This window comes from Equus quagga, chromosome 13 (assembly GCF_021613505.1).
Source record: "Equus quagga isolate Etosha38 chromosome 13, UCLA_HA_Equagga_1.0, whole genome shotgun sequence".
Taxonomy (NCBI): domain Eukaryota; kingdom Metazoa; phylum Chordata; class Mammalia; order Perissodactyla; family Equidae; genus Equus; species Equus quagga.
In genome coordinates, this window is record NC_060279.1 from 85,687,138 (window position 1) to 85,713,629 (window position 26,492).

General features: G+C 55.5%; 2 protein-coding genes across 9 annotated transcripts in view; both read right to left on the reverse strand.

The window, feature by feature from the left end:
- Positions 1–20,137, reverse strand: PRKCG (protein kinase C gamma). Of its 4 annotated transcripts, XM_046682807.1 has the most exons (18): positions 17,003–20,137; positions 16,604–16,635; positions 15,446–15,528; positions 11,195–11,306; positions 10,915–11,046; positions 10,242–10,398; positions 9,426–9,560; positions 9,040–9,127; positions 8,723–8,752; positions 6,671–6,823; positions 6,154–6,342; positions 5,172–5,263; positions 5,022–5,084; positions 4,751–4,889; positions 3,623–3,703; positions 2,402–2,509; positions 1,077–1,217; positions 1–842 (listed from the first exon to the last, which is right to left on the reverse strand). In XM_046682807.1, the coding sequence occupies exons 1-18, from the start codon at positions 17,170–17,172 to the stop codon at positions 654–656; spliced, it is 2,094 nt and encodes a 697-aa protein (XP_046538763.1). In that variant the 5' UTR covers positions 17,173–20,137; the 3' UTR covers positions 1–653. The 4 variants fall into 4 exon arrangements, with proteins under 4 accessions (XP_046538763.1, XP_046538764.1, XP_046538765.1 ...); XM_046682808.1 differs by lacking the exon at positions 3,623–3,703; XM_046682809.1 differs by lacking the exon at positions 1,077–1,217.
- Positions 20,138–20,652: 515 nt separating this feature from the next.
- Positions 20,653–26,492, reverse strand: part of MYADM (myeloid associated differentiation marker) — an 8,319-nt gene continuing 2,479 nt past the window's right edge. For 3 of the 5 annotated variants that reach the window (XM_046682812.1, XM_046682813.1, XM_046682811.1), the window contains 2 exons: positions 24,773–24,848; positions 20,653–22,626 (listed from right to left, as the gene is read on the reverse strand). In XM_046682812.1, coding sequence (XP_046538768.1) covers positions 21,656–22,624 — 969 coding nt within the window. In that variant the 5' untranslated portion in view covers positions 22,625–22,626; positions 24,773–24,848 and the 3' untranslated portion in view covers positions 20,653–21,655. Of the gene's footprint in view, positions 22,627–24,772; positions 24,849–25,569; positions 26,372–26,492 lie in introns of those variants that run through there. The other 2 variants (XM_046682814.1, XM_046682815.1) reach the window with 2 other exon arrangements.

Genomic DNA, 26,492 nt, shown 5'->3' on the forward strand with positions numbered 1-26,492 from the left:
CAGCGTTCAGTTGGGGGTGGGGTTGGAGCAGGACTGGAGCCATGCACCTGGCAGGCGAGCAGCAATGGGTTCAGGATGGAGTGTAGGACAAAAGCTGACGAGAACAATTGGGGAAGAACCCTCCATACATCCCAGGAATCCCCAGAGCGTGGAAGAGGGGCACTGGAGCACGGGGGCACAGCCTCCCACTTACTCCAGAAAGGAGTGGGGTGCGCGGGGCCTCGGGGATGGGCGGGCCCTCGAAGGTGGAGGGTTGTTCTGGAATCCGAGTCTGGAAAAGCCCACCCCAGGGGACTGTTTCCCAGGAAGAAAAAAGAAGGAGAGGTATAGATTCTACCAAGATGGTGTCTAGAACCCCATGGAGGTGAGGTGGTGGTGGTGGTGGTTCTGGAAGCTGGTGGAGGCGGAGTCCAGAACTCCGAGATGGGTGAGAATCTAGGGCTCAGAGCAGCAGAATCTAGAACACGGTAAGGCTCTAGAGACTGTACGGAGGTTAGACTGCCAGGAACGCTTGAGGGCGAGGGGGGCATCTAGCGCCCACGGGGCAGAGGCCAGAAGGCTGGGGAGCAAGATCTGGAAAGGGGGTAGTGAGTCGGGGCCGAGGCTGGCGCGGCGGAGGGAGCCATGGGGACACCTAGTGGCGGCAGGTGAGATTACATGACTGGCACCGGCGTCGGGCTGATGGGGCTGCGCGCATCCGGGTGCACAAAATCCGGGTTAACGTAGGTGAAGCCTTGGAAATCTGCCTGGTCAATGCTGGCCAGAACTAGGCGGTCTGGAGGGGTCAGCGCTGGCGCGGCCCGTGTGAAGAACTTGTCGAAGTTCTCCCCGCTGCGGCCGCACTGTGGGAAACACCGGAAGGAAGACATGAAATTCTGCCCGCTCCTTCGGTGTGCGCCTAGCCTGTATCCATCTCCCGTCTGCCTTAGAACCTCTGCACATCCTTCGTGGCCTCGGCACCTCCCCTGAGGGTGTCTCCTTCCGCAGAGGGACCCCTCCCACCTCCACACACTGGGATTGGAGCTTCTGAGTCCCACCCCGTAGGGACCCAGGTTTTGTTCCGAAAGGTGACTGACCGGGCGGGGTCTGAATGGAGGCGCGATCTCCAATCGTTCCAGCCGCTCCCAGTCGATCCAGCGGAAAAAGCCGTGAGCACGGATGGTGGGTTCCCCGTCTGGGCCTGAGCCCAGGCGCTTGGCGGGGTGCTTGGTTAGGAACTGTGAGAAACACAGAGAGAGACAGACGGACAGACAGAGCCCCGGACAGGGAGGCCCAGAGAACGAGAAAGAGAGGGAAAGACAAGAACAGAGGGACACGAGCATAGAGATGCAGAGAGAAGAATGGCAGGGGGAAGAGCGAGGGGGAGGGAGGGGGAAGAAGGAAGGGAGAGAGGAATAGGGAAGATAAATGAGATGGGATGGATGAAATCCAAACCCAGAGACCCAGGGACGGATCGAGAAAGAGAAAATCAGAGTGAGAGGGTAAGAGGGGCAAAGAAACCCAGAAAGAGAGGAAGAGGACAAGGGCAGAATCCCAGAGTGGGATGGAGGGAGGGAGGGAAATTGAAAGAGAGAGACAGACAGAGATTGAGAGGTTGGAGACCCAGAGAAAAAGGGGAATAGAGATCCAGAGAGAGGAGGAGATTGGGCGGTCAGGGACAGACAGAGCCCAGAAAGAGGAGGAAGACCCAGAAGACCAACACCCAGAGAAAAGGATAGAGACCAAATGTGTAGACAGAGACTCAGAGAAAGGGGAAGACAGACACCCAGAAAGAAAGGAGGAGAGAAATCCCCAGAGCGGAGGACAGATCCAGAGAGCATGTATATGGGAGTGGTGGGGGAAAGTAACAGAGACCCAGAGAGAGAGGGACAAAGATGCCAAAGGTGGGCAGAGACCCCGAATTACACAGAGAGAAGGTCGAGACACAGAAAGCCCCATCATATGTAGATGGAGGCAGAGAGATGAGACAGAAACCCAGAGAGAGACAGTCAGAGAGACATGGAGACAGGCGCTAGAAGCAGAAGTGCGCTAACATCTGTTGAAAAGCTGCTGTTGGCTAGGCTCTTTCTCCGCACTTAACTCCGTAACCCCAGGACTTCCGCAGGACCTGCCCCATTTGGGAGGGGTGGCCCTGGCCTCCCAGCACTTCCTGCAGTGAGCCAGGGAGAGGGGCCAGCAGAGGAGGATGAGATAGAGGCCACCCTTGGACGGGAGGTGGCAGCAGGGCAGTAAATTATTGTTCTAACAAAATCTCTGTATTATATAAATTTTTCCAGCAGATGGAAGTAAGGTGACTTGAGGAGTGGAAGCCTTTTTCTACTGTGCACAGAGACACTGTGTGGGAAGGCCTGGGGGCATGAGTTAGGAGTCTGGAGAATCTGGGCGTCAGCGGGGGTCTTACCCCCTTGCAGATGGCCACGGCTTCCCGGGAAAGCGACTTGGGGTAGGTGACAGTTTGTTCCATGATGGCCTGAAACAGCTCCTCCTCATCCTCCCCATCGAAGGGGGGCTAAGGAAGTGGAAGGGATAAAGAGTCAGAGACTTGACTAACTGCCTCTCCTGACCTTCCCACCATAAACACAACGCCCACCCTCCCCTCCCAACTCTGCAACTTCCAAGGGAAAAATTTGGCCAAGCCACTAAAGCTTTATCTTCCTCCCTCTCAGACTCTCTTGTTTCCTATCTCAGATGCTTCAGCTCTCTGTACCTCTTTGCTATTCCGTCTTTCTTTATCTGCTATGTAAATCAGTAGGGTGTTAATTAGGCAATATGTCGTTTAAATAGAAGAGAGAAAAAAACTGCAGGAAAACTGTGAAAGCATTCTGGTTAGAGGAGTGGCCTCTAGTCTTCTGGGATTAGGAAAAGCAATACCAAGGCAAGGATTCTCAATGTGGCGTCTATAGAGGGAGTCTGTTCATACAACTGAGGGGGTCCATGAACTTGGATGGGGAAAAAAATGCACCTGATTGTTCTTAAAAACCTCTAACTTAAATTTAGCATTCTCTTTGGTTATGAATGGAGGCAACAAACCACAATAACGGGACTTGTGGCTTCAACACCAATAGAAATCACAGATATTTTCTTATCACATTAGAGTTGCAGATATCTCAAAAGATCAGTCATCTCTGCTTCAGAATTCCTGGCAGACCTTCCTATTTACTTCCTAATACTGTGAAGTGTTACTATTTAATTTATTAATAGGAAGTCACATATATGTCCACATCCCAATGTTTAATATTTAGACAACTGTATACAGTGAAGTTAAATTTTAGTTGGTTAAGTTAATTCAATTAAAATTTTAAAGGTTTGATAACCATATTTCAATATGATTGATTTCTTTTGTAATCTTAGTATTTTATTTCGTGCATTTGAAAATATTGTTCTGAGAAGGGGTCCGTGGCGCAAAAAAAAGATGAAGAACTTCTGGCCTGTGCGAAGATAATGCTTCAGGACCACGGACAGTGCTATCCGGGGTGGGGGGGGGATCTCCCACCGCTTAGCACATCTCAATAGACTATAGACTTTCCTTCCTAGCCAGCTCCTCCCCATATACAAGCCACCTAACAGGTGGCGCCCCGCTCCGCATTGCCTTGAGCCAATACAGCTTCTCAGCTTCCCTTACCTGTCCCGCCAACATCTCATACAACAGAACCCCAAAGGACCACCAATCCACAGACTTCCCATAGGGCTGGTAGGCAATGATCTGGCCGGGGAGGATGGAAAGCAAGGAATCATGATTTGTGCTTTAAGAAGCCTAAGGCCCCTCTGGCCTAACCCACTGGGAGCCCTACCCATTTCAAGTGTTCTCAGCACAAACTCTTCCCACTCAGAATACTTTGGTCAGAGCTCCATCCTTTAGAAAATTATGGAAACAAACTTTTACCTGCTTAGAACATTCTTTTGGCCCCTAATATAAAGACTATCTAAGGGCCAAGTCACAAGTTCCACCCATCTATAATATTTAGGTAACTGGACCCTCTCCTAATAATATCGGGTGCATAGGGCAAAATTTCAGAGACCAGAGATTCTTGAATCTGGATGCATTTCAGATTCAGCTAGGGTGCTGTTTAAAAATAGATGTTCCAAGCCCAGAAGAATTCCAGCCTCAATAGGCCAGAGTCAGAGTCAGGAAAATGTGTATATTTTTCAAAATCTCCCCAGGTGATTCTGAGTCCCAGCCAGGTTTTGAAACCATTGACATTGATTACTCGGGCACTACCATTGTACCACCTGGAAAGATCCAGGACGGCATCACCACCACCACCTCCTCCTTCAACTGAGACAAGTCGGGACACATTCTCTCTCTACTTAGATACAGTCAGATCATTAGCTCTATCTACTTAAAGTCAAGCGCATACTCCGCCTACTTGGAAAATACAGGAGACAGCCTCCACACGCTTAATGTTCTCGAAGGACGGGCCCCACCCACTCAGAGTACCCTGGAAATCGTTCTCCATCTTCTTAGAATAGTCCCACAACAGGCCCTGTTCTCTTCGAATTCCTACGATGTGGTCCGTCTCTTTAGAACGTTCACCCACAAGTCCCGCCCACTTTGCCTATTTAGAGACCCAGCTCCGCCCACTTGCAACGCTCTGCGCAGGGGCCTCTCTGCGCTGCTCGCCTTTAGAACGCCCACGACTCACGTAAAGACCCCAGGGTCAGCCCCGCAACCCCATTGTGAATACTAAACAACCAACTATACCCACTCAGCGAACTTGGAGCGTGCCAAGAGCAGCGAAGTTAGGGTTACCTCGGGGGCTATGTAGTCTGGGGTCCCGCAGAAGGTGCGGGTGGTGGTCCCGGGGAAGACATTCTCCTTACACATGCCAAAGTCAGTGATTTTGATATGTCCTTCGGCATCCAGCATCACGTTGTCCAGTTTCAGGTCCCTGGGGGTGAGGTGGGGTCGGGTGGGTAGGAATTGCAGGAAGGATTGAGTTCAGCCTGCTGGAGCCATCAGTTCAAATCCCTTGCCCTCTAAGGACCTGATTCTCTGAATTGAAAGGCCTGGGACTGCTCACCGGTAAATGATGCCCTGATTGTGAAGGAAGAAGAGGCCGATGGCAATTTCCGCTGCATAGAACCTGGAAGAGGGCGTGGCGAGTCAGAAGGTGCAAGGATGGACCCCATCCCCTTCCACCTTCCAGCCTCCACTCTCGGCCGAGACTCACGCCGCGTGGGGCTCCTTAAACTTGCCCAGCTGCTGGATGTGGTACATCAAGTCGCCCCCGGTGACATACTCCATCACAAAATACAGGCGATCCTGCAGAGGAGTGGGCGGGGCTTAGAGGAGAGGACACGCCCACCAGGGCGTAGGAACCATCCATTTCTGCCCACTCCAGACAAACGTGGAAGGCTCCAGATCGACCCAAACACCAATCCAGAGCAACTGGCCATGCCCACCTGGAAGCCCCAAAGATTCTCACCTGGCCATCTCAGAATCTCGACTGGCTCCATCCCCCGTTAGTACAAACTATCAAGCGTTCTGGTGCCCCCCTCTCTGAATTGAACACTGAGGCCCACCCACCATGCATTCGAAATCCCGGAAATACCAAAACCTCTTTCCACACTCGCTCACACATATGCTATCCTAGCCACCTATTAGGAAAGAGACAGCTGTTCAGGCCTCACGTGCAATTGATAACAGTAATTTTTTTAAAATCCAGGAAGCTGGTGACGCCCTTTCAGAGCTCTTGGAAGTCGTCACGCCCTCTCAAACCCTTGACGCTTCTGACTCCTTGTTCCGTTCCACAATCTTGGGGAAACGCCCCGTTCTTCACTCAGAATCCGAGTGACGACCTTGTCACTCGGAGCCCAATTGTAGGCACGCCCACTCAGGAGACATTCTCCTCCACGCCCTCCTTTACGCAAAAATCCTTTACTCGAAAAACACCCACTCAAGACCAAGCTGTTTCGAGCCACGCCCACTCAGGATCCCAGCCTTGTGGCCACGCCCCTCCAGAGCACCTGCATTGTGGCCACGCCCACTGAGGCGCCCGTCCCTCTGGCCACGCCCAATCAGAGTGCATATGGTTCTTTTGCTTTGCCATAAACTCGGAATTTCGAAGCAGATGCCTCATCCATCGCGGGGGTCGGGATGGAGGTTGGGGGGGGGGGTGGGGTGGGCGTGGAGACAGGGCTCCAGAGCCTTACCGGGGTCTGGAAGGTGGAGTGGAGCTGGGTGAGAAAGTGGGGTCGGCCTCCCGGGCCTCGGCCCCCGAGGGCCAGCACGCGTTTCTCCACCAGGGTGCAGTCCACGTCGTCATCCTGGACGATCACGTCTTTCTTCAGGATCTTGATGGCGTAGAGCTCATCAGAGCCCCTGCGCTCAGCCAGCATCACCTAGGACAGGGGCCCGAAAGGCCTGGTCCGTCTGGGGAACCCAGGATGCAGGTCCCTGCCCCTCCCTTTCGGGGACACAGAGAAACAGAATCGCAGGTCCTTCCTCTCTTTCTCAGGGGACCAGACGCCCTGACTTTGCCAACCAGCCCCTAGGGGAAAGTATCCGCATCTTTATGCCTCTCCTCCCCTGGGAGCCCAGCGGCCCCATCAAACCCTCTTTGGGGACTCAGTGGCCCTGTGCCCCTCCCTCCGCACCTCTTCCCTAAGGACCAGAAACCTGATCTCCCCCTAGACATCCTCCCCTTCCCCCAGAGGCCCGCAATCCAACCTTCCCAAAACTGCCTTTTCCTAGAACCATGAGGAAGCTGAAGTCGGAGATGTGCAGACGTCCAGGGCTTGCCCCGAAGAAACAGCGCTTGGAGTCCGTGGGACTAGGGGATGGGGAGGGGATGGGAGAGGAGGACGGCCCCATCCGCACCCGCTGTGAGAAAGAGGAAAGATCCGAGACAGTCAGACCCCAGCCAGGGATTAGGAGATGCCCCTCAGAGAGACAGCGTCCAAGAATCAAAGGGATGGGGCGAGACGAGAGATGGGGAGATGGGGAGGAAAAAGATATTGTCCCTGCCCCTCTCCTTGGCTCCAGAACTTTCTGTGACTTCCCAAAGCTTGGAGGGTTTATTTATTATATAACTTAGATAGCTTACTATATGCCACTAATCTTCTGAAAAACCCTGTTATCACCTCCTGTGCTAGAGAAGAGGAAATTGGCACAGAGACATTAAGTAACTTGCCCAAAGTCACACAGCAGGTAAAAAGCAGAGCCAGAAATAAAAAATTGTTTAAAGCCAGAGACTGTGTCTCCCTCCTTTCTGTTTCTCCACCATCACCCAGCACATGACTTGGAACACAACAGATCTCAGCAAAAGGGTGCTTAATGCATGAAGGTCTCAAGTGCTGAATGCACTTACTAATGCTCAACCTTCAGAGCATTCCAGAATATGAACACCTTTACTACCATTGTCCTCCTGGGCCAAGCCACAAGCTACTCCCACCTGAGTCTTCACAATGGCCTTCTTCCTTTTCCACTGTCTACCATCTATTCTCTACAGAGGAGTCGTCTTGTTCAAATATAATCATCGCAGGCCACCTCTGACACCCTCCCACCTCACACCCTTAAAAGCCATAATCCTTCCAATAACTGACAAGGCACCCTCTTCCCTCTCAGACTTCATCTCCTACTTCTCCCCACACCATGCCCCGCAGTTCCAGCCTCACTGTCCTCCTGCTGTGCCGCAGATACTCCCAGCCTGCTCCCACCTCAGGGCCTTTGCACGTGCTCTTCCCTCTGCCTGGAAGTCTCTCCTCCACTATCCTCATGGCTCACTCTCTCACCTCCTTTATGTCTTTGCCCCGTGGTTGCTTTGTCAGTGAAGCCTTCCCTGCTTACTGCAGTTAAAACAGCAAACACTTCCCCAACAGCACTCCCTGTCCTCTTTAATATTTATTTTTCTCCATATCGCTCATCACCCTCTAACATATTATCATTGACTTCACTTTGTTTAACGTCTCCCCCTGAAGGTAAGCCCCATGAGGGTGGGAATTTTTTTTTTTCTGTCTTGTTCGCTGCAACATCCCCAGTAATTAGAACCATGCCTTGCACACAGAGGGGCTCCACAGAACAGTTTTGGAAAGAATAAGTGAGGGAGAGAGCATGCCTTGTTTTGGCCTGAAAATCCAGCCTCCGTCTCCTCTGTCTGAGGAATCCTGGCCTTCCTCCATGGCTCCCATCTGTGGGAAGCTTTCTCTGACTCCCCCAGGCTCTGCCAGGTGCTTCGGGACTCCTTCCTGCCTGAGGCAACCTCCATTATCAAACACATTTCTTCTGGAGGTGAAAGTCTTTATCTGTAACTCTCTCCTACGGTGAGAGAGAAGCTCCCTGGGGAATGGCCTGTTTCCACTCCCAGAACAGGGCATGGTTTCTGTGACACCTCAGGAAACAACTGTTCCGTGAGTGAGAAAATGAATGGAGGAGAGAAAGGCCATGGTGATACGTAGAGAGAAAAACTCAGAGAGCAATTCAGGTGCCACCTCCTCAGGGAAGTCCTCCCTGACTACCTCCCCCACAGGCTGGTTAGTGCCTCCTCTATGCTTCTTCAGTGTCCCGGGCTACCTCTAATTCAGCACATCATCCTGGAATTCAAGTATCCGTGACTGCGTCCCTACCTTGGGGAGTTGCCTGAGGGTCAGATTCACAAGACCAGCTGCCAAGTGTGTGCTCAGCCCATGTGTGTGGGGATGAAGACAAACATCAGGGGAGGGAGATGTGGAGAGAGAGAGATCACAGGAATGTGTCTCCATTCCAGGCCTCATCGCTACTCACCTCATACAGTTCCAGGGGGTAGTTACAGGCCTGGCAGAGAAGAAAGCCAGAGTCAGAGCCCCTGGAGGAGTAGGAGATTGCCCTGGAGCGCAGGGTGGGCACCCACAATCCCCCCCAAGCCATGGGGATGGTTAGGAACTCTAATTCCCATCAGACCTTGGGACAGGAGTCCCCTAGAAATGCAAAGGAAGGGGCCCCAGGGTTTTCTGGGAATTGTAGTCCTAGGACCAGGGGGCAGCCAAAGTGTAGGGAAAGACCAGCTCTGAACTGTGAGAGGCTGGGCTGGGCTCCCCTTGGGGAAGCTGGGGTCTGAGTACCTCAAACTTCTGGAGGAGGCTGCAGTTGTCAGCATCAGCCACCGGCACATTGTAATATTCGCCCTCCTCCTGGTTCAGTAACTTGTACCTGACATACAGACGGAGACCAGAGCAGGGCAAGAGTGGGGGAGATGTGCGGGGTGGGGGGGTACCCGTCGGACAAGCAAAGACATCAGAAGCAGGGAAAGAGACACAGAGAGACAGACACAGAGACGGAGAGAGAAAAAGTGAGATAAGGAGCGGGAGGAGGGGGAGGAGAGACAGAGGGTCCGGGGAGAAAGAAGCGCAGGGAGGCAGAGAGAATGACAGTGGCCTAGAGGAGAGAGACCACACGCAGACGGGGATGGAGACGCCCGGCCCCGCCCCCGCCCCGTCCCCGCCCCCACCAGCCGTCCACCGGCGCCTTGAGCAGCTCCGAGACGCCGAAGGACATGGCACCCATGAAGTCGTTGCGGGAAGTCCGGTCCCAGTCCCACACCTCGACGCTGAGCCGGCGCTCCACATCCCCCGGCTTCAGGTTGCTGCGGGAAGGGTGGGGCGCAGTGAGGGGCTCGGCTTCTGGCTCCCCCCACCTCCCCATCCTTGGTGCTGGAGGAGGAGGCAAACCCCGGGACTTGGGGTCTGCTTCCTGCTCTGTAAGGTGGCTTCCCACCTCTGAGCCTCCCCGATATCCGGCCCTAAGGAAACCGAGATAGCTCGCTCTCTGTCTCTCTCTCTTCCTCCCACTTTCTTGGCCCCTTCCCATCCCTGTCTTCTCTCCAGATCTCTCTCCCACTCTGAAACTATGTCCCTCTCCTTCCTCCGGGTCTCTGTCCTTCTGTCTTCCTGTCAGCTGGCTTCTCTTTCTCTCACTGCCACCCATCCGCCACACCACCACCCTTCTGCTCGCAACCGCCTCCCCCCACCCCCATTTCCTTTGTGTCTCTTCTTCTGAGACTCTCTCTTCCATCTCTCTTACTCTGAAGTGGTGGGCTTTGATGGAGATTAAATACAGACCAGTCTGTCTGTCTCTCAGCTTCTGTATCTCTGTTCCTCTCCCTCAGTCACTCCATTCCCTTCTCCCACTACCCTTTTCTGCCCTTTTTTGAGTTCTCTCTATCCTAACCCCTCCCACCAGCTGCTCTCTGAGGTCTTGTGGGCCGCCAGGACCCTCAGATCATTCTCTGTCAGCCATCACAGCCTCCCCTGCACCCGAGGCTCACAACACAAAGGTCTCGTTCCACACGGGGTTTAGCGTGGCTTTCACCGTCCGGGTCTTCTGTTTTGTCAAGTTCCGAGGGTCTGGGATGAGCTTCAGTTTCACATAGGGATCAGACAGACCATTGGGGTCCATGGGGATGAGGTTACGGGCCTCACCAACTGAAGGGAGGGAGGCGAAGGAGGGCGGATGGGGTTAGAGATCCAGGAAGACGCCCCCCATCCTTCCCCAGGCAGCAATCAAGAATTCCAAGCCCTCAGCCTCCTTTCTTACGACCCAGGTCATGAGACCCTCTCCAGGACCCGGAAGACAGGGCATACAGCACTTTCCTCAGCGACCCAGACCCACAGCCCCTTCCTCCGTTAGGACCCAGGAGTCAGGATCCTGGCCATATCACCCGTAGTAACCCCGAAGCAGGTCTTCCCTCGTCCCTCCCTCTCAAGGACCTAGATGCCTAGAATGGCCATTAAGAGGCGCTGCTAGTTGCAAGGGGGCCAGGCCGGGGCTTCGAGTTAGAAGGGGCGTGGCCAGGTGGTGCTCAGTCTTTGCAGGTGGGGTCAGGGATGTGGGCGTGACCTCCAAGAGGGGCGTGGCCTTCCAGTCTTGAGGGGCGGGGCAGGGTCGCGCGGGGGAATTCAATCAGCCCAGCGCTCTGGGGTGAAAGGGCGGGGCCTCACCCGTGACGTGAATCTCATCGGCAGTCGGAGCCCGGATTTCCAGCTGCAGGCGCCCGCGGCGCTCCGTGTGGTCTACGCCGCACAGAGAGGGCACGCTGCGCACACAGCGCCGGTGCACGTTCATCTCGCAGCCTGGGCGGATAAAACTGAGGGTAGTGCTTCAGGCCCCGGCCCCGACCCCAGATTCCATCTCCCAGCATTGCCCGAAACCCAGACACTGCGCTTTTGAAGGGACCCCAGAAGCACCGAGTTCTGGCTCGAGCGGCAAGCGCAGACTCACAGGAGCATTTCATGCCCTGGTGCACCAGCCCGTAAAGCAGGGAGCCACAGTGGTCGCAGAAGGTGGGGCTGCTGTAGCTGTGCAGACGGAACTTGTGCTTGTTGCGGGGATCCTGGGGGCAGAGAAGCGTGGGTCAGAGGGAGTCGGGAGGGAAGTCCTAGAACTCTGGGAGAGCAACCCTTGAACTCTTCCTCCTTCCACCTTGCTCTCCCAGTCTTCCTGCTGTTCCACCTCACTCACGCTACAGTATTGATTGAGCACCTGCTGTGTGCCAGGCACTGTGCTTGGTGCTGGGACCAGCCGTGAACAGAACAAATAAAAACTCCCATCCACATGAATTTTAGTTTCTAGTTTGAAATAGAGTGATCAGGGAGGCATCACTAACAAGGTGGCATTTGGGAAGAACCTGAAGGAGGTGGGGGCTTCTAAGGTCCCATAGTCCCTACTCCTACCCACTTCCCATAAGCTGTTCTCCCAGAACTTGTTGTGGGCCACTATGAACCCCAGATCGTTTACTGTCAGCCTCCGTCCATATCTGCCTCTTGATGATCTGCCTTCTCTGAGCCCCTTGTGGGATGGAGAATCTAATGTCTCAGTTAGAGGGCCCGAGGAGTCCTAAAGGAAAGTTTTAAGTGTAAACCGAATAGCAGGGCCTGGCATGTTAAATGTGCTTAGTGCTGTTACTCCTACTGCTGTGATTACTATTAGTGATTTTATTGCAGTCCCCACATAGCCCCGGGTTTAAATAAGAGTTAGGCCATTTCCCAGCTGTGTGACTTGGGGCAAGTTAGCGCCTAGTTTTGAGCCTCGGCATCCTCCTCTGCCCAGTGGAAATAAACAATCTATATCTTGAAGCAATGTGAAATGTCCAGAGTGCAACTAAGCATGAATTTAGGACACCAGCAAAGCATTCCTCTCTCCACACCCCCGCCTCCTGCAATGTCTGATTGTCAAATAATTTGACATTTGCCTTTTTCGAAGAATGCCTTGCAAGAGTCATGCTGGGGTGAACATTCAGGACATCCTTGGACTTTTACTTATTTTGCAGTTTAGTGGGTATTCCGTTTCGAATTATACTTGGGTGGGGGCAGGTGTTGGCCATTGCCATGATCTCTTTCAGTGCTCTGGGCCCCTAAAGATCGTCAGCTGACCCTAACGCACAGGGTGCCTGCCGTCTAAATGAGATACTGTGTGTGAAGGCCGGCAGCGGGGGGCCTGACACACAAGCGCTCCACGATGAGAGGCTGACATTATTATTCTCAAGGTGAAAGTCACTATCAAAAAGGAGACAGTACTGGGGCTCCCATTAGATAGACCAGGGTCCACGTTTTGACTCTGCCCACTACCGAGCTGTGTGGCCTCCCAGACACCATCCCTTTCAGAGACTCCAGCTTCCTCCCTATCAAATGGGGCCATGAGCCCTCCCTGAAAGTATCTTGCAAAGACGAAATGAAATCAGGCTTGTCGAGCCCTTACCCTTCTTCTTCTTCTTTTTTTTTTTTTTTTGAGGAAGATTAGCCCTGAGCTAACATCCGCCAGCAATCTTCCTCTTTTTTGCTGAGGAAGATTGGCCCTGAGCTAACATTTGTGCCCACCTTCCTCTACTTTATATGTGGGACTCCTGCCACAGCATGGCTTGCCAAGCAGTGTGTAGGTCCACACCTGGGATCTGAACTGGCAAACCCCAGGCCGCCAAAGCAGAAGGTGCGAACTTAACTGCTACACCACGGGGCAGTCCCCAAGCCCTTACCCTTCTTAAGCTCTTGATCCATGTTCCTTACAACAAGATCAAAAGCATTAGGAAAGGGGACGGCCCAGTGGCGCAGCAGTTAAGTTCGCACGTTCCGCTTTGGCGGCCTGGGGTTGGCCAGTTCAGATCCCAGGTGCAGCCCTACACACCACTTGGCAAGCCATGCTGTGGCAGGAGTCCCACATATAAAATAGAGGAAGATGGGCACAGATGTTAGCTCAGGGCAATCTTCCTCAGCAAAAAGAGGAGGATCGGTGGCAGATGTTAGCTCAGGGCTAATCTTCCTCAAAAAAAAAAAAAAAAAAGCATTAGGAAGAAAAAAAAGAGCCAGAGTGATGTGGAGGAAAACCCCCCTCCGCATCATTCACCTCTGTCTCCTCATCAGAATATGAATACTTTTACAATGATAATCATTAATATTTTGTCTCTTGCTATGTACCAGGTACCGTCCCAAGTATTTGACTCATTTAGTCCTGAAGTCAGTCCTATAAGATGGGCATGGTTATCAACCCCATTTTGCAGATGAGGAACTCAAGAAGTACAGAGAGGTAAGTTAACTTCCTGAAGGTCACAGAACCCAGGCGTGGTGCAGCTGGGGTTCAAGCACAAGTGTCCTGGGTCGGGAGCCTCGGCTCAGATAGGGACAGGAACGATACCCAACCTTATACACTGTTGTGCGATTCAATCTTGTACTGGATACAAGATATCTGATGACTGTGCGCAATGCGCGCTGGCTAAGTGGGAAGGAGCGTTGGTGGTGGAGGCGGGCAGCTGAGACGGCCAATCGGTAACATATATAGGCGCTGGTAGACAGTGGTGCTCAATATATGTTCTATGAAGACACGTCCTCTATGTAAACTTCAATTTTCTTCACCTGTCAAGCTGTCAAAATGCCTCAAGGACTCTGTGGATCTCTCTCTCCTCTCTCTGTCTCTCTGACGCGATTTCTCTCTCTGCCTCTTTCTCCATCTGCTTCTAATCAAGCCATCTCCAACCCTGTGTGCAACCCCTGACTCAAAGCCGCTTAGCCTGCCTGACTTCACTGAACTGTCAAAACAAGCCTGGGGATGTCTAGATAGATGCTGCTCCGGCCCATACAGTAGCCACTCACCACATGTGCTATTGACATTGAAATCAGTTCAAATTAAATGGAATTTAGATTTTCATCCTCAGTCACAGGAGCCCTCTCTCAAGGGCCCTGCTACGTGTGGCTGGTGGCTGCCCTATGGGAGGGTGCAGATAGAGACTATGTTCCATCATTGCAGAAAGTTCTATTGGTCAATGCTAGACGGTCAGCCCCATTTTACAGAGGGGGAAACTGAGGCTCAGAGAGAAGAGTCCTAGGGCCAGAGAGAAAGTGAAGGAGGGATCAGGGCTGCACACCCAGGGTTGACTGTTCTTATAATCCCCTGATGTGGGGGGGATTGAGTGTATCTGTATGTGTGCACATGGGGGATCGGTATATGCATGTGTGTGTGCACATGGAATCTATGTGCACACGTGTGTGCACCTGGGTCTGTATATATGCATGTGTGTGCATGCATGGGGGTCTGTATATGCACATGGGTGTGTGTGTGCACATGGAATCTGTGTGTGCACATGTGTGGGCATGGGGGTCTGTGTATGCACGTGTGTGTACACGGGGGTCTATATATATGCATGTGTGTGCATGCATGGGGGATCTGTATATGCACATGGGTGTGTGTGTGCACATGGAATCTGTATGTGCCCGTGTGTGTGCATGGGGACCTGTATATATACACACGTGTGCATGCATGGGGGTCTGTAAATGCACGTGTGTGTGCATGAATGGGGTCTGTATATGCACATGGGTGTGTGTGTGAACGGAGATCTCTATATGCACATGTGTGTGTGCATGTGCATTGCAGGATCTCTCTGGGCCCCCCCTTCTCAGCACCTCCTAAGCCTTTTTCCAGATCCACCATTTTCTATTCTAGTCTCTCTCTCCGGGAATCTGCACCTCTGTCTCTCTGAGTTTCTCTATCTCTCTCTCAGTGTCTCTGGGTCCCTTTTTCCTTCCTCTTGTGTCACTGTCTCTGTTCCATTCCTCTCTCTCTGCTTTGATCTCTCTGCCTGTGTCTCTATCTTTCTCTGCATCTCTGAGATTTTTTTCCCATCTTATCTCGAGATCTCATTGCCTACATCAATATTTCTCTCTCTCTCTCTCTGTCCCTCAGCTCTCTGTTTTTTAAATCTCTTGACTTCTGGATCACAGAGCACCCCCTCCAGTGCCGGTCTTTGGTCCCCTCATCCCTGCCTCCTCTCTGTCCCCCACCTGCGGCCCCAGCCTGCCTCAGTCCCCTCTCACTCCCCCTTTCCAGGCCAAGGGCAGGGAATCTGGGCCAGCCTAGCTCCCCCTATCTCTCCAGCCCCCCTCCCCTCCCAGCCTTAAAAATAGCAGGAGAAATTGGGACGGACGCCGAGGGGGTGAGGGCGGGGGCGCGGCCCGAGGAGGAAGAACCAGGTGTCCGAGCACTCACGTCCGTCTGGGGGCCCTTCCCAGCGCCTGGACACTCGAAGGTCACAAATTCGTGGCATCGTCGATGAACCACAAAGCTGCAGACTGAAGGTGAGAATCATAGAGAAGCAGAGACAGAGAGAGACCCCAACAGACAGAAAATCAGAAAGAAAGAGAGAAACCCCAACAGACAGAAAAGCAGAAATAGAGGGACCCTGACACAGACAGAGTTCAATAGACAGAAAATCAAAGGAGAGACCTCAACACAGAGAGAGAGAGAGAGACCAGGGGACAGGAATTCAAGAGACAGACCCAAAGAAAGACAGAAACAGAGACGCAGAGAAACAGAGAGAAACAGAGAGCACAGAGAGCTCAATGCATACACACAGCCAAAGGGAGACAGAGAGAAAGAAGCAGAAGAGAAAGACAAAGAGACAGAGAGACAGAGCGAGCGAGACAGAGAAAGAGAGAGACAGAGAGAAACAGAGACAGAGACAGAGAGACAGAGAGAAAACAGGATCCCATTGACAAATGCAGATCCACAGACAGAGATAAGAAAGCGAGAAGGAGAGAGGCAGGCAGACTTGCAGAGACAAAACACAGAGAGATGTCCTCTGACAGAAGCGAGAGAGAGCAGCAACTTGGGCAGAAGTGAGCCTGGGGGCGCCCTGCCGGCCGCCTTCCTCCCTGACTCACTCTGTTCTCAGCAGTAGCAGCTGTTGCTTTAGGAGTCGCCCCCCTCTCCCGCCCCCCATAACTGCCACCCTGCCTGGCCCCCACCTGCCCATTGGTGACCCCGCCCTGGCCTGCCCCTGCCTAGGACAGTCGGTGTTGTCATGGCGACAGGAGCCTGGGGGGGGGGGGGCTCTGACTTTGCATCTCCAGCCCCCCCCTTCAGCTCCCCTTTTCCAAATCTCCCTGTTCCCATGGCAACAGATTCTCCAAATATCTGTCCCCACCTGGAGCCGGCCGAGGGAGGGGCCCCCAGCACCACCTCCGCGGTGGCCCCGCCGTCAGAGCTCCCTCCCCACCACAGGCTGTGTCTCTGCCACACCCCCCGCCCAGGGCTCCCCCGCGCCTCTCTGGGGACCAGAGAACACGTGTGTCAAGCCTCCCCAGCTGTGGGGCCCCAGCCTCCCCCCTCCTCAGGGTCCCAGGAGTCCAGGTCCCCAGCTCTTACCTTGACATTGCAGGCCCTGTTTTCCAATGCCCCTGCAAGAGTCAAGGATCTGAGGTCAGTGGGAAAAAGGGTACCTGGACCCCTCACCTCTGCCAGCCGTAGGAGGCAAGTGTCTTTCAACACTCGTCCCACAGGACCTGGCAGTCTGAGACCCAGCTGCCTCTTCCTTCTAGAACCCAGAAAGGGGCCCCCCAGCCCCTCCTCCCTCAGACCCAGGAGCCCAGGACCCCAGCCCCTCCTCCCTCTGACTCAGGAGTCCAGGTCCCCAGCCCCCTCCTACCCTAGAACCAGGAGCCAGGGCTGCAGCCCCCTCTTCCCTCATCACTCAGGGGTCTGGCATGACAGGGGTCTCTACCCATCGTCCCGTCGTCCCTCAGGCCCCCAGCCCCGTTCCCTCACCAGATGAAGTCGGTGCAGTGGCTGCAGAAGGTTGGCTGCTTGAAGAAGCGAGCGGTGAACTTGTGGCTCTTGACTTCGTGGACCACCTTCTGCCTCAGAGCCCCCTTTCTGCAAAACAGGGGTCGGGGTCCCCCCTCCGAATCGCCTCCGCCAGGGCCGAGGCCTGACATGGCCCCAGGAACGTCGCAGGGACCAGGATCCTGCCTTTCTCAGGGAACAGGTGGAAGGACGAAGGAGCCGGAGACTCGGGAGAGCGAATGAGCCCCCGGGAGATTCCGGGGTGGGAAGGAGAGGGGCGAGGCACCTCCAGGAGCGGAGCGCGCGGGCCAGGGAGCGGCAGCCCGGGGCGCGCCCGCTCCGCCAGGGGGAGCGGGCAAGTGGGGCGGAGAGCCGGAGGCACGGGCGGTGGCGTTGGGAGCTCCAGCTCCGGCACCTGCTGAAATGTGGGAGCCCCGGCTGGGGGGAGGCGTTGCCATGACGACCGAAGGGCGGGGTTTCGGCTTAAAGGCGTCCCCCTCCCTGAACACGGGACAAATGCCCTCCCCCCCAGCACACGTGCGCACACCCACTCCGGGGGCTGGCTGGAGGGAGGGGGCATCCTCTGAGCCGTGCCCTCCCCCCACCGCAATCTGTCGCCCGGGCCCGTCTTCCTTCCCCACTAGGGTGCCCCAGTGGGTCCTGTTAGCCCATTGCGACCCCTCTCGGATGTCTGTGTCTCTGACTGTGTCACTCTGTTTCATTCCACAAACTTTGTATTCACTGCTGGGGATCCAGTGGCGACCCCCAGGGGGGCTTGGTGTCTCCCTTTCTCTGATGCCCTCCGAGTCTTGACTTCTCTCTCTGGACCTCTGTGAATGTGTATGTCTCTGTCTCCCTCTGGGAGCATCTTTTTGTCCCGGTCTCTGTTTCATTCCCTGTGTTCCTGGCTTGCTCTCTGTGTCTGTTTCTGTCTCTGGGTAGATCTGCATTCCTTTCCTTGTCTCTGGAAATTTCTGTTTCTATTTCTCTGTTTTCTTCGCTGTGTGTCTCCATCTGTCACTCATCCGGCGACCCTCTGGGGTCTTGGTGTCTCTCTTTCTCATTGGATATCTGTCTCACCGTGAATCAGTCTCCCTGTTTCTCCCTGTATGTCTTATAAATTCTTGTGCTTCCGCCCCCCTAAATCTCTCCCTCTCTATTTGTCTCTCTAGCTCTGTGACTCTCTCTATTTCTCTCGCTCAATCAGGCTGTGACTCTGTGGGTCTCTATCTGTCCCTCTCTCTGTGTCTTTCTCTTTGAAACTCAGTCTCTGTTTGTCTCTCTCCCCGTCTCTCCTCTTCTATGTCTCTCTCTCTGCGGGTCTCTCTAAATCCTTCCTGTCTCTCCCTCTCTCTCTCCCTGTGTCCCTGTCTCTGATCCGCTCTCTGGCTCTGTCAATCTCTCCCTCCGTCGCGGGGGTTTCTCTCAATGTTCGAGTTGCTCCGTCTCCCCCACCCCCATCTTTGTCCCCTTCTCTCCTACTCTCTCTGGCTCTATGAATCTCTCTCTATATCTGGGGGTCTCTCCCTCCCTCCACGTCTCTCTGCGACTCAGTCTCTGTCCTTCTCCCCACGTGTCTCTCTGGCTCTGGAAATCTCTGCGCATCTCTCCGGGTTTGCGAGGGTCTCTCGGAACGCCGGCCTGTCCTTCTCCCCCGCTTTCCCCCCTGCGTCGCTCCACCAGCGTCTCCGCCTCTCTGGCCGCACTCCGTCCCTCCCCGAGCTGGCGAGCGCTTCCCAGTCCCGCCCTGGGGAGACCCACTCTGTTGCCTAGGGCAACCACGGCCCGCCCGGGGCTGTGAGGTGCAATGCATCCTGGGAGTTGTAGTCTGAGCCCGCGGGCCGCCTGTTCTCGCGACGCGGCCGAGAACTTCCACTCCCGGCGTGCCGCGCGAGGTGGGGCGGGGCGCTGCGGCGGCGGCTGGGACTCCGGGCGCCCGCTACGCTTTCTCTGGGAATTTTGGGGGTCAGGTCCGGCTTCCCGAAGCCGAAGGGGAGGTGAGAGATCCGGTTCCTCTCCTAACCCCCCAAACGTGGGGTCCTCCAGCCTTCCAGCCACCTCCAGGCGGCCGCCGTGCCCCAGGGCAGAGGATAGGGGGCGGGGTGGCCTAGGAATCCCGCTGCGCTCTATTCCTGCTCTGCTTGGGTTCTTTCTCGAGTCACCATCGTATCACCTCCGGGTTCTAGAGCTGTTCTCTCGGATGCCTTCCAGGAGGGATGCAAGCATCGGATGGGGGAGGGAAAGGGGGCCGAGACGCCCTTTGAGGAAGCAGGGATTGGTGTGGGTCAGAATTCTGGGGTGGACACTGCAGAGATCAAAAAGGCTTTTCCCCACCGACAAGGAGTGCGTCTGTTCTGGTTAGCCCTTGCCCCTCTTCCGGAGGGACCGTTCCCTCCCTTACAATCTCTTCCCGATTGCTTTTGCGGGTGTAGGTGCAGGAAATGGGTTGCACGATGCTGGGATTTCCCAGGGGTTATGTCTTTATGTATTTGTGATTCTCCTCAGGCTGGAGCAGGATGACCGTCGGTGGGACAGCGAGATTCGTTATGGGAGTAATTCGTTTGCTCTTTACCGAGGTCTTCTATGCAGCAGGGGTGTCAGGGACTGGGATCGTAGGCAGGGTCAGATCCTGAAGGCCTTGAATGCCAGACTGGTATTACCTATAGCCAGGGTGGAGTGGGGTGTGGAAAGATTTGAACAGGGGAGGGCGTGTCAGCCCTGGATGTTGGAAGCATCCCCCTGGGGCCAGGGCGGGCTGGAGGTAAGGATGCTCAAGGAGGTGACTGGGGCAATAACTGAGGTGAAACAAAATGAAACCTGAGCTGTGTCAGGAACCTGGAGAAGGGGGACAGATATAAACAGTATTCAGGAGAAAGAATAGACAGTGTTTGATGAGCGACTGGCTGACAGAGAGGAGACTGACAGACCAAGTGCCCGGGCTCTTAGCCCTGAGAGGTTATTACTGAGATGGGGAACCTTGAGGAGTTGATTTTGGAGTAAAGATGCTGTGCTCAGATTGGGACATTGTGTTTCTGAGGTGCTCGTGGGACTCCAAGGAGGGAGAAATCTTGTTCATTTCTGTCCTAACTACTTCTCCTGGTTTGACAGAGTAATTTGGAAGATGCAGACTCAGTTAGTATTTTCTGATGAGGCCAGAGTTGTCTTGGCCCCAGTTCTGCTTCTCCTACCAGACCCAGGAATCTGGACGTTGCTGTCTCTCCTGGAGCCCTCCCCAATAATAAAGCAAGCGCAAGTCTTTCTTTTATCTTTATATTAAGGTAAAAAAAAAAATGAACATTATGGATGTGGGACTGGGGGAGGGGACAAGGCTCTATGATTGGCAGCAGGGGCTGATGGAAACCAGAAGCTCCAGGGAATTAAAAAAAAATAAAATATATATTTATACATTTATATATCACGTTATGTTTGTGAGTCCCAGAAAAGCAGGAAGCAGCAGCAGGAAGCAACTAGCACACAGAAACACACGTGTGTGTGCACCACACACTCGAGCAATACAATTCTCTGGCTATGGCAGCAGCAATCCCCACCCACCCAACCCTCCAACCCACCCCCCCCCAAAAAAATTGAAAAGAAACATCCCCTTTAAGAATAGAGCTACCCAATAATTTTTGCCCTTGCGACCAGGAAAAAGAAAAGAAAAATACCCAGGCTAACACTGCCTGTAAGGCTGGCAGTGGCCATTTTCTTCTCCTCCCTGCCAAGGCAGGCCATGCTATTTTTAACACTGAGGCTGGAGGGCGACATGACTGCCTCTCCCTCTAATACTTCAGACCATTGTCTCAAGACAATGCAGTTCTTCTTCGCCAGCTCCTTTTTGATACCTAGAGGGTAGCTGGAATGGAAGGTATCCACCCTTTACTTTTAAGATGGCCTCTAGGCAGTGGGTTTTTAGTAAGCGTCACAAAAATTCTGGAGCCAATCTCAAGGGGAGGCTGAGCACCAGGCGAGGCCTAGGGACCCAGGGTCTGTGCTTTAAGCCTCTACCCACTAGAGGAAATGATTGACCTCGAGAGATTTTTTTTTTTTAACTTAAAGGGGAGGTGCAGTGTGCACCCCCCTCCACCGGGAGAATGGGGCCCAAACCCTAGCTTCCCACCCCCACCCCTCAAACACAGACACAAACACACACCGACTAAGGCACAGCCAGGGCGGGCAGGCATGCTTTGGCAATGAGGCCCCTCGGGAGGCCCAGGGTATGAACAGCTGTGAAGAGGGGTGTGTGGGATGTGGAGCTCAGCACCTTTGGAGGTGGGGCAAGAGAAGAAAGAAGTCTCAGGGCTCCCGAGGAAAACGGGCAGAAGGAAAATGGGAAGAGGTGGTGAGGAAGCACGCACATGAGAAAACCAACAGGATGCCCGGAAAAGAGCCGAAAAGCAGGACAGGTAGAAAGGAAGACAGCAAAAAAAGAGGCCAACAGGAGGCAAAACAGGATGAGGGCAACCAAACAAAGCAGGAAGGAAAAGAGATGGCAACCTGGAAGGGAGAGAGGGAGGGAAGGAAACAGAAAAGAGAGCGAGATGAACTGACGAGGAAATGAGCAGGGTGAGAAAGCATGGAGCCAGGAACCGGGCATCATGGGAGAGAACAGGGTATCAGGAGCCCCAGGTCAGAGCCTCAGACCCTGACAAAAACCAGGCGGGCCGAGTACACCAGGTCGGCCACATAGGCCAGCAGGTTGATGGCCGTCAAGATGGCCACGGCCAGGCGGCGGTCCCAATCGCACACATAGTGGGGGTGGCTGGTGCTGCAGCTGTGCTCCTTCGACCGCTGGGGCTGGCCACCATACTTCTCGTCGAACTGGTAGAGTGGCCAGAGGACAAGAGCAGTGGCGTAGAGGAGGACGGAGAGCAGGGCCAGCCCCGACAGGAAGCTGGGGAAGGGGATGGGCAGCATGTTGGTGCAGTCGCCCAGGTTCAGCAGGATGGCCACGGCCGCCAGGATGAAGCAGATGGCATACACGGCCACGCACCACTCCAGGGCCGGCTTGTGCTGGTACAGCTGGGTGCTGCTGATGAAGGCGAAGATGATGCAGGCCACGAAGGTCTCCAGTACCTTGAGCAGCCCTGGCACCGTGGCCATGTAGCCGGTGATCTCGCCGGGCCGGGCCCGGGTCCAGGCCACTTCGGTGGCGTAAGCCACACAGGCAATGCAGGAGAAGGCGGTGGCGGCGATTGCGTGGTCCCGGGAGCGGCCGTGAGGTAAGAACTGGACGTAGGTGGTGGGGTAGATGATGGAAGACGAGAGGCAGAAGAGGGCAGCATAGCAGGCAAAGGTGATGGGGAAGTTGCGCCAGGAGAGGGGGAAGCGGGCCTGGAGCCCAGCTAACTCCACGATGAGGATGATGAGGGTCACGGCAAAGCAGAAGCACCAGGTGAACATGGACCAGTTACCCATGGGTCCCGTCCAGGCGCCCACACTGGCCACCAGCGAGAAGGCCACACAGGTGGAGATCAGCTGCAGCAGGCGCAGGAGGCCCAGGGGCTGGGTCAGTGCCCGAGGGGACCCCACAATGGTTGAGGAGCCCAGGCCTGAGGATGATGTGGTGGTGGTCGTGATGGTCGTGCGGGTTACTGTAACCGGCATGGCTGGGGAGGGGAAAGAAAGTGCCCTAAGAAGGTTCCAAACCCGGGGATCCAGGCCCCCATCCCTTGCCTCCCCCTGGGGATGAAGGAACATGGGGGGGACCCAGGATGTGGGCCTTTCTGTTTTCAAATTGACAGTCCCAGGCCTACACGGATGAGTTGGTCACCCAGGTCCCAGCCCCCTCCTCCCTCTGGACTCAGGTTTCCCACCTCCCATGTCCGAAGCTAGGAATCTAGGCCCCAATCTCTCTCCTTTCCAAGACACTCCTTTCTTCCCTCCGCAACCCACCTACTATAAAACCACATACTTTTCTTCCTACTCTAGACACTCAGAGCTGCCCTCCATTCCCCAGGGTCTCAGCAACCCAGCCACTCAAGACTCTGCTCTAAAGCGTCCCTCTCCCCAGCCTGCCCCCACTGCCCCTGTCGAACAAGAGGCCCTGTCTTCATGAGCTCTTAAAAGCCCATCTCTCAGGGGGCCAGCCCCGTGGTCGAGTGGTTAAATTCGGGCGTTCTGCTTCAGCGGCCCGCATTCTGCTTCAGCGGCCCAGGGTTCCCCAGTTCAGATCCTGGGCGCCAACCTACACACCATTCATCGGGCCATGCTGTGGTGGCATCCATCACAGAAGAACTAGAATGACTTACAACTAGGATATACAACTATGTACTGGGACTTTGGGGAGGAAAAAAAAAAAAGAGGAAGATTGGTAACAGACGTTAGCTCAGGACCAATCTTCCTCACCAAAAAAAAAAGAAAGAAGAGAGAGAGAAAGCTTTCAACATTAAAACAACCAACCAAACAAAAAAATCCCATCTCTCTACTTCCTCTGTTGCAGTACCCAGGGCTCTGCCCCCAAGCCCCTGGGACCCCCTCCCTCACCTAATAGGCCTAGGCATTTCTAACCTACAAACATTCAAGACCCCAACCTCCACATGCGTATGTTCTCAGGGACCACATCTGATCTGAGCTTCCAACTTCCCAATCTGTCTCCTCTCACGGAGCAGGTGTCCGCTCCCAGCTCCTGGAAGACCAGGAGCTTCCCCTCCCTTCTGGAAGTGGGCCTTACCTCTCGGCGGCACCCCCCTCCCATGCCCACCCTCCCACCTCAGAGACAGGAGCCTTCGTCCTCAGTCTACCTCCACCTGGGATTTACGTCTTTAGTACTCCAACCCACGGGAAGCTGAGCTTCCTCCTGACTATCCCGCTCCTCCACATGGGGTCCAGCGCCCCTCAGGAACCCAGCCAGCTAGTTCTCCAACTTCCAGGAAAGTCAGCTCCCCAGCTGGACTGTGCAGTGCCCAGACCCTTTGCACTGAAATCTCTGGGCCTCTCCTGCTCCGTTAAACAGCTTCAGACCTCAGGACTCCGGCCGGGCCCTCAGCCCTGAGCACGCCAGACACCTATACTCTGAAAAATCAACTTCTTTCTTCCGTCCCTCCGAGACCTTTTTGTCCTAAAGACATTTAGGAATCCAGGGCCCAGCCTCGATTCCTGACCAGGTATCCAGATCGTGCCTCAGGCCCTAAAATGTCTCATCTCTCAGCTGCTGCCCTTCAACAGCTCAAAAGGCCTCACTCAGCCACAAGGAAACAAAACTTCCTCCTTCTAGTGTGGGACACAGAGGAGGGCAGTCTAACAGGCTTTGAGCTCCTCTGGGGCCCACCATACCCGAACAATAGCTCCCTGAGCACACAGGAGTCCAGTTTCCAGACACATTTCTTCCTCAGATGCACAGGTGTCTGGGCCTCTCCTTGGAACCTAAGCTTCCAGGTCCTTCTCTCAGGATCCAGGAGTCCAGGCCTCTAGTCCCCTCCTCCCTCTGACCCAGGAGTCCAGGCCCCCAGCCCCTCCTCTCTCAGACCTGGGAGTTCAGGCCCCCAGCCCCTCCTCCCTCAGACCCAGGGGTCCAGGCCCCCAGCCCCTCCTCCCTCAGACCTGGGATTCCGGGCCCCCAGCCCCTCCTCCCTCAGACCTGGGAGTTCAGGCCCCCAGCCCCTCCTCCCTCAGACCCAGGGGTCCAGGCCCCCAGCCTCTCCTCCTCAGACCTGGGATTCCGGGCCCCCAGCCCGTCCTCCCCCAGACCCAGGGGTCCGGACCCACAAGCCCTCCTCCCTCAGACCTGGGAGTCCTGGCCTCCAGCCCACTCACCAGCGGTCTTAGCTGAAGACCCCGATGGAGAAAGGTCCGGCTCTGGAGGCGGATGAGGTCAGACACCTGGAAAAGGCTAGTCAGAGCACGGGGAGGAAGAGAGAACGTCAGCGTCCAGCTCAGACTTGCCTCTGTCCTCCCGGGGCCCAGGAGACAAGCCGGCCCGCCAGGGGCTCGCCCAGAACACCCGCTGAGGCTCTGCAGCCCGGGCGCGACTCCCAGCCCGGACCTAGGGTGGGGTCTGGCCACGAGCCCCGGAGGGGTCCGGGAGGTGACCCCAGGGAAGCCCCGCCCCCTCCCCCTCCTTCCCCAAACAGCTGGGGCGGGAAGGGAGCGACCCGGACGGAAGGGCACGCCCCGCGGGCCGGCGTGGGCGTGGGGGAGCCTAACCCTGCCCGGGTCGCGAGGGCCGCGGGCTGCGGACCGCCGAGCGGGCGGACCCTGGGCGGTGGCTGCGGGGGCGGGCGGCCCCGGCCGGCGCCGCGTCTCCGGGCCTTATAAGGGCTTCAAGTCGGCGCAGCCATCTGGAATGTGACGGGGACCGGGAGGCGGTGCCGGGACCCCCGCCCCGCGCCGGCCTCCAGGATGGCCCGCCCCGCTGGTGGATTTCAGGGGGTGGGGCGGGGGTTGGGAACTGGGACTCCAGGTCCTAGGAGGGGAGGCCTGGAAGTCAGAGTTTCTGAGACCTTCAAAATGTGAGTTCTGGGTCGCTATAAGGATGGTCTGGGAGACTGGAACCCCTCAAGAGGGTCTCTAAGAGCAGAGTGGCTGGGAACCGCCTCGCGGGCGCCCCTTGCCTGGAGCCCGGAAACTGCGCAGCGTATTGGAATCCGGTCCAGACGTAAGGAGCCACACCCACCACCTCCAGCAAGGCAGGTCTCTCCGCCAGGACTGCGCCACCTGGGAGGTGTTACGGCGGAGTCGGCCACCTCCTCCTTCCCCCCACGCCCCTCCAGAACCCGTTAGGAGGAAGTGGAGGCTGGCCCAGGAGGAGGAGGGCGGGGCAGAGCTCCTGAGGTCTCCCGCGGAAGGTGCGTTCGCGCTGAGACCCCGACGGGAGGGGTCCATCGCCACCCTCAGGGACCCCAGCCGTCGCCTGAGGTCAGAGCTCAGGAATGCACTACCAAGGACCAGAAGAGGGAGAAGAAACACCCCTTTGGCTTCTTCGCGAGGCTCAGGACTCCTGGCCACGCCCCAGTCCTCTCCCCACCTCTCTCCGAACGCCATACCCTATTTCTAAACGGACTCAGAATCGCGCCTCTGAAACTCAGCCTCTGCTGTCAAGACCCAGGGACGCTGGACTCAGCCTTGCCCTCTCTCGGTCTTAGGACATCGGCTTCCCAGCTCCCTCCTCAATTTGGGACGACAGCTGCTGGATCTCAGTCCCCGGCCTTTCAGAGTCCAAAGTTCGGATTTTGTCCCCTGCATGGGGACGAGGTCAGTAATTCTGAACCTCAGCCACTCTCTTTCCCAAACCCAGGACTCCCTGCTCCAAGCTCCTCCCCTCCTGAGGACCTTGATTCCAACCCCATTCAACCCAGACACATAGGAGACCCCATCCCTCTGTGCCCTCAGACCCAGGAGTCCAGGCCCCCAGCCCCTCCTCCTTCAGACCCAGAAGTCCAGGCCCACAGCCCCTCCTTCCTCAGACCCAGGAGTCCAGGCCCCCAGCCCCTCCTCCCTCAGACCCAGGAGTCCAGGCCCCCAGCCCCTCCTCCCT

Excerpts from the sequence above, each read along its gene's own strand:
- PRKCG (XM_046682807.1), bottom strand. The coding sequence starts at position 17,172 with ATGTCAGGCCTCGGCCCTGGCGGAGGCGATTCGGAGGGGGGACCCCGA. Across the intron at positions 4,890-5,021 it reads AATCAGGGCATCATTTACCG|GGACCTGAAACTGGACAACG; the intron begins GTGAGCAGTCCC and ends CCTCACCCCCAG. Across the intron at positions 3,704-4,750 it reads CAGACTACATAGCCCCCGAG|ATCATTGCCTACCAGCCCTA; the intron begins GTAACCCTAACT and ends CTCCCCGGCCAG.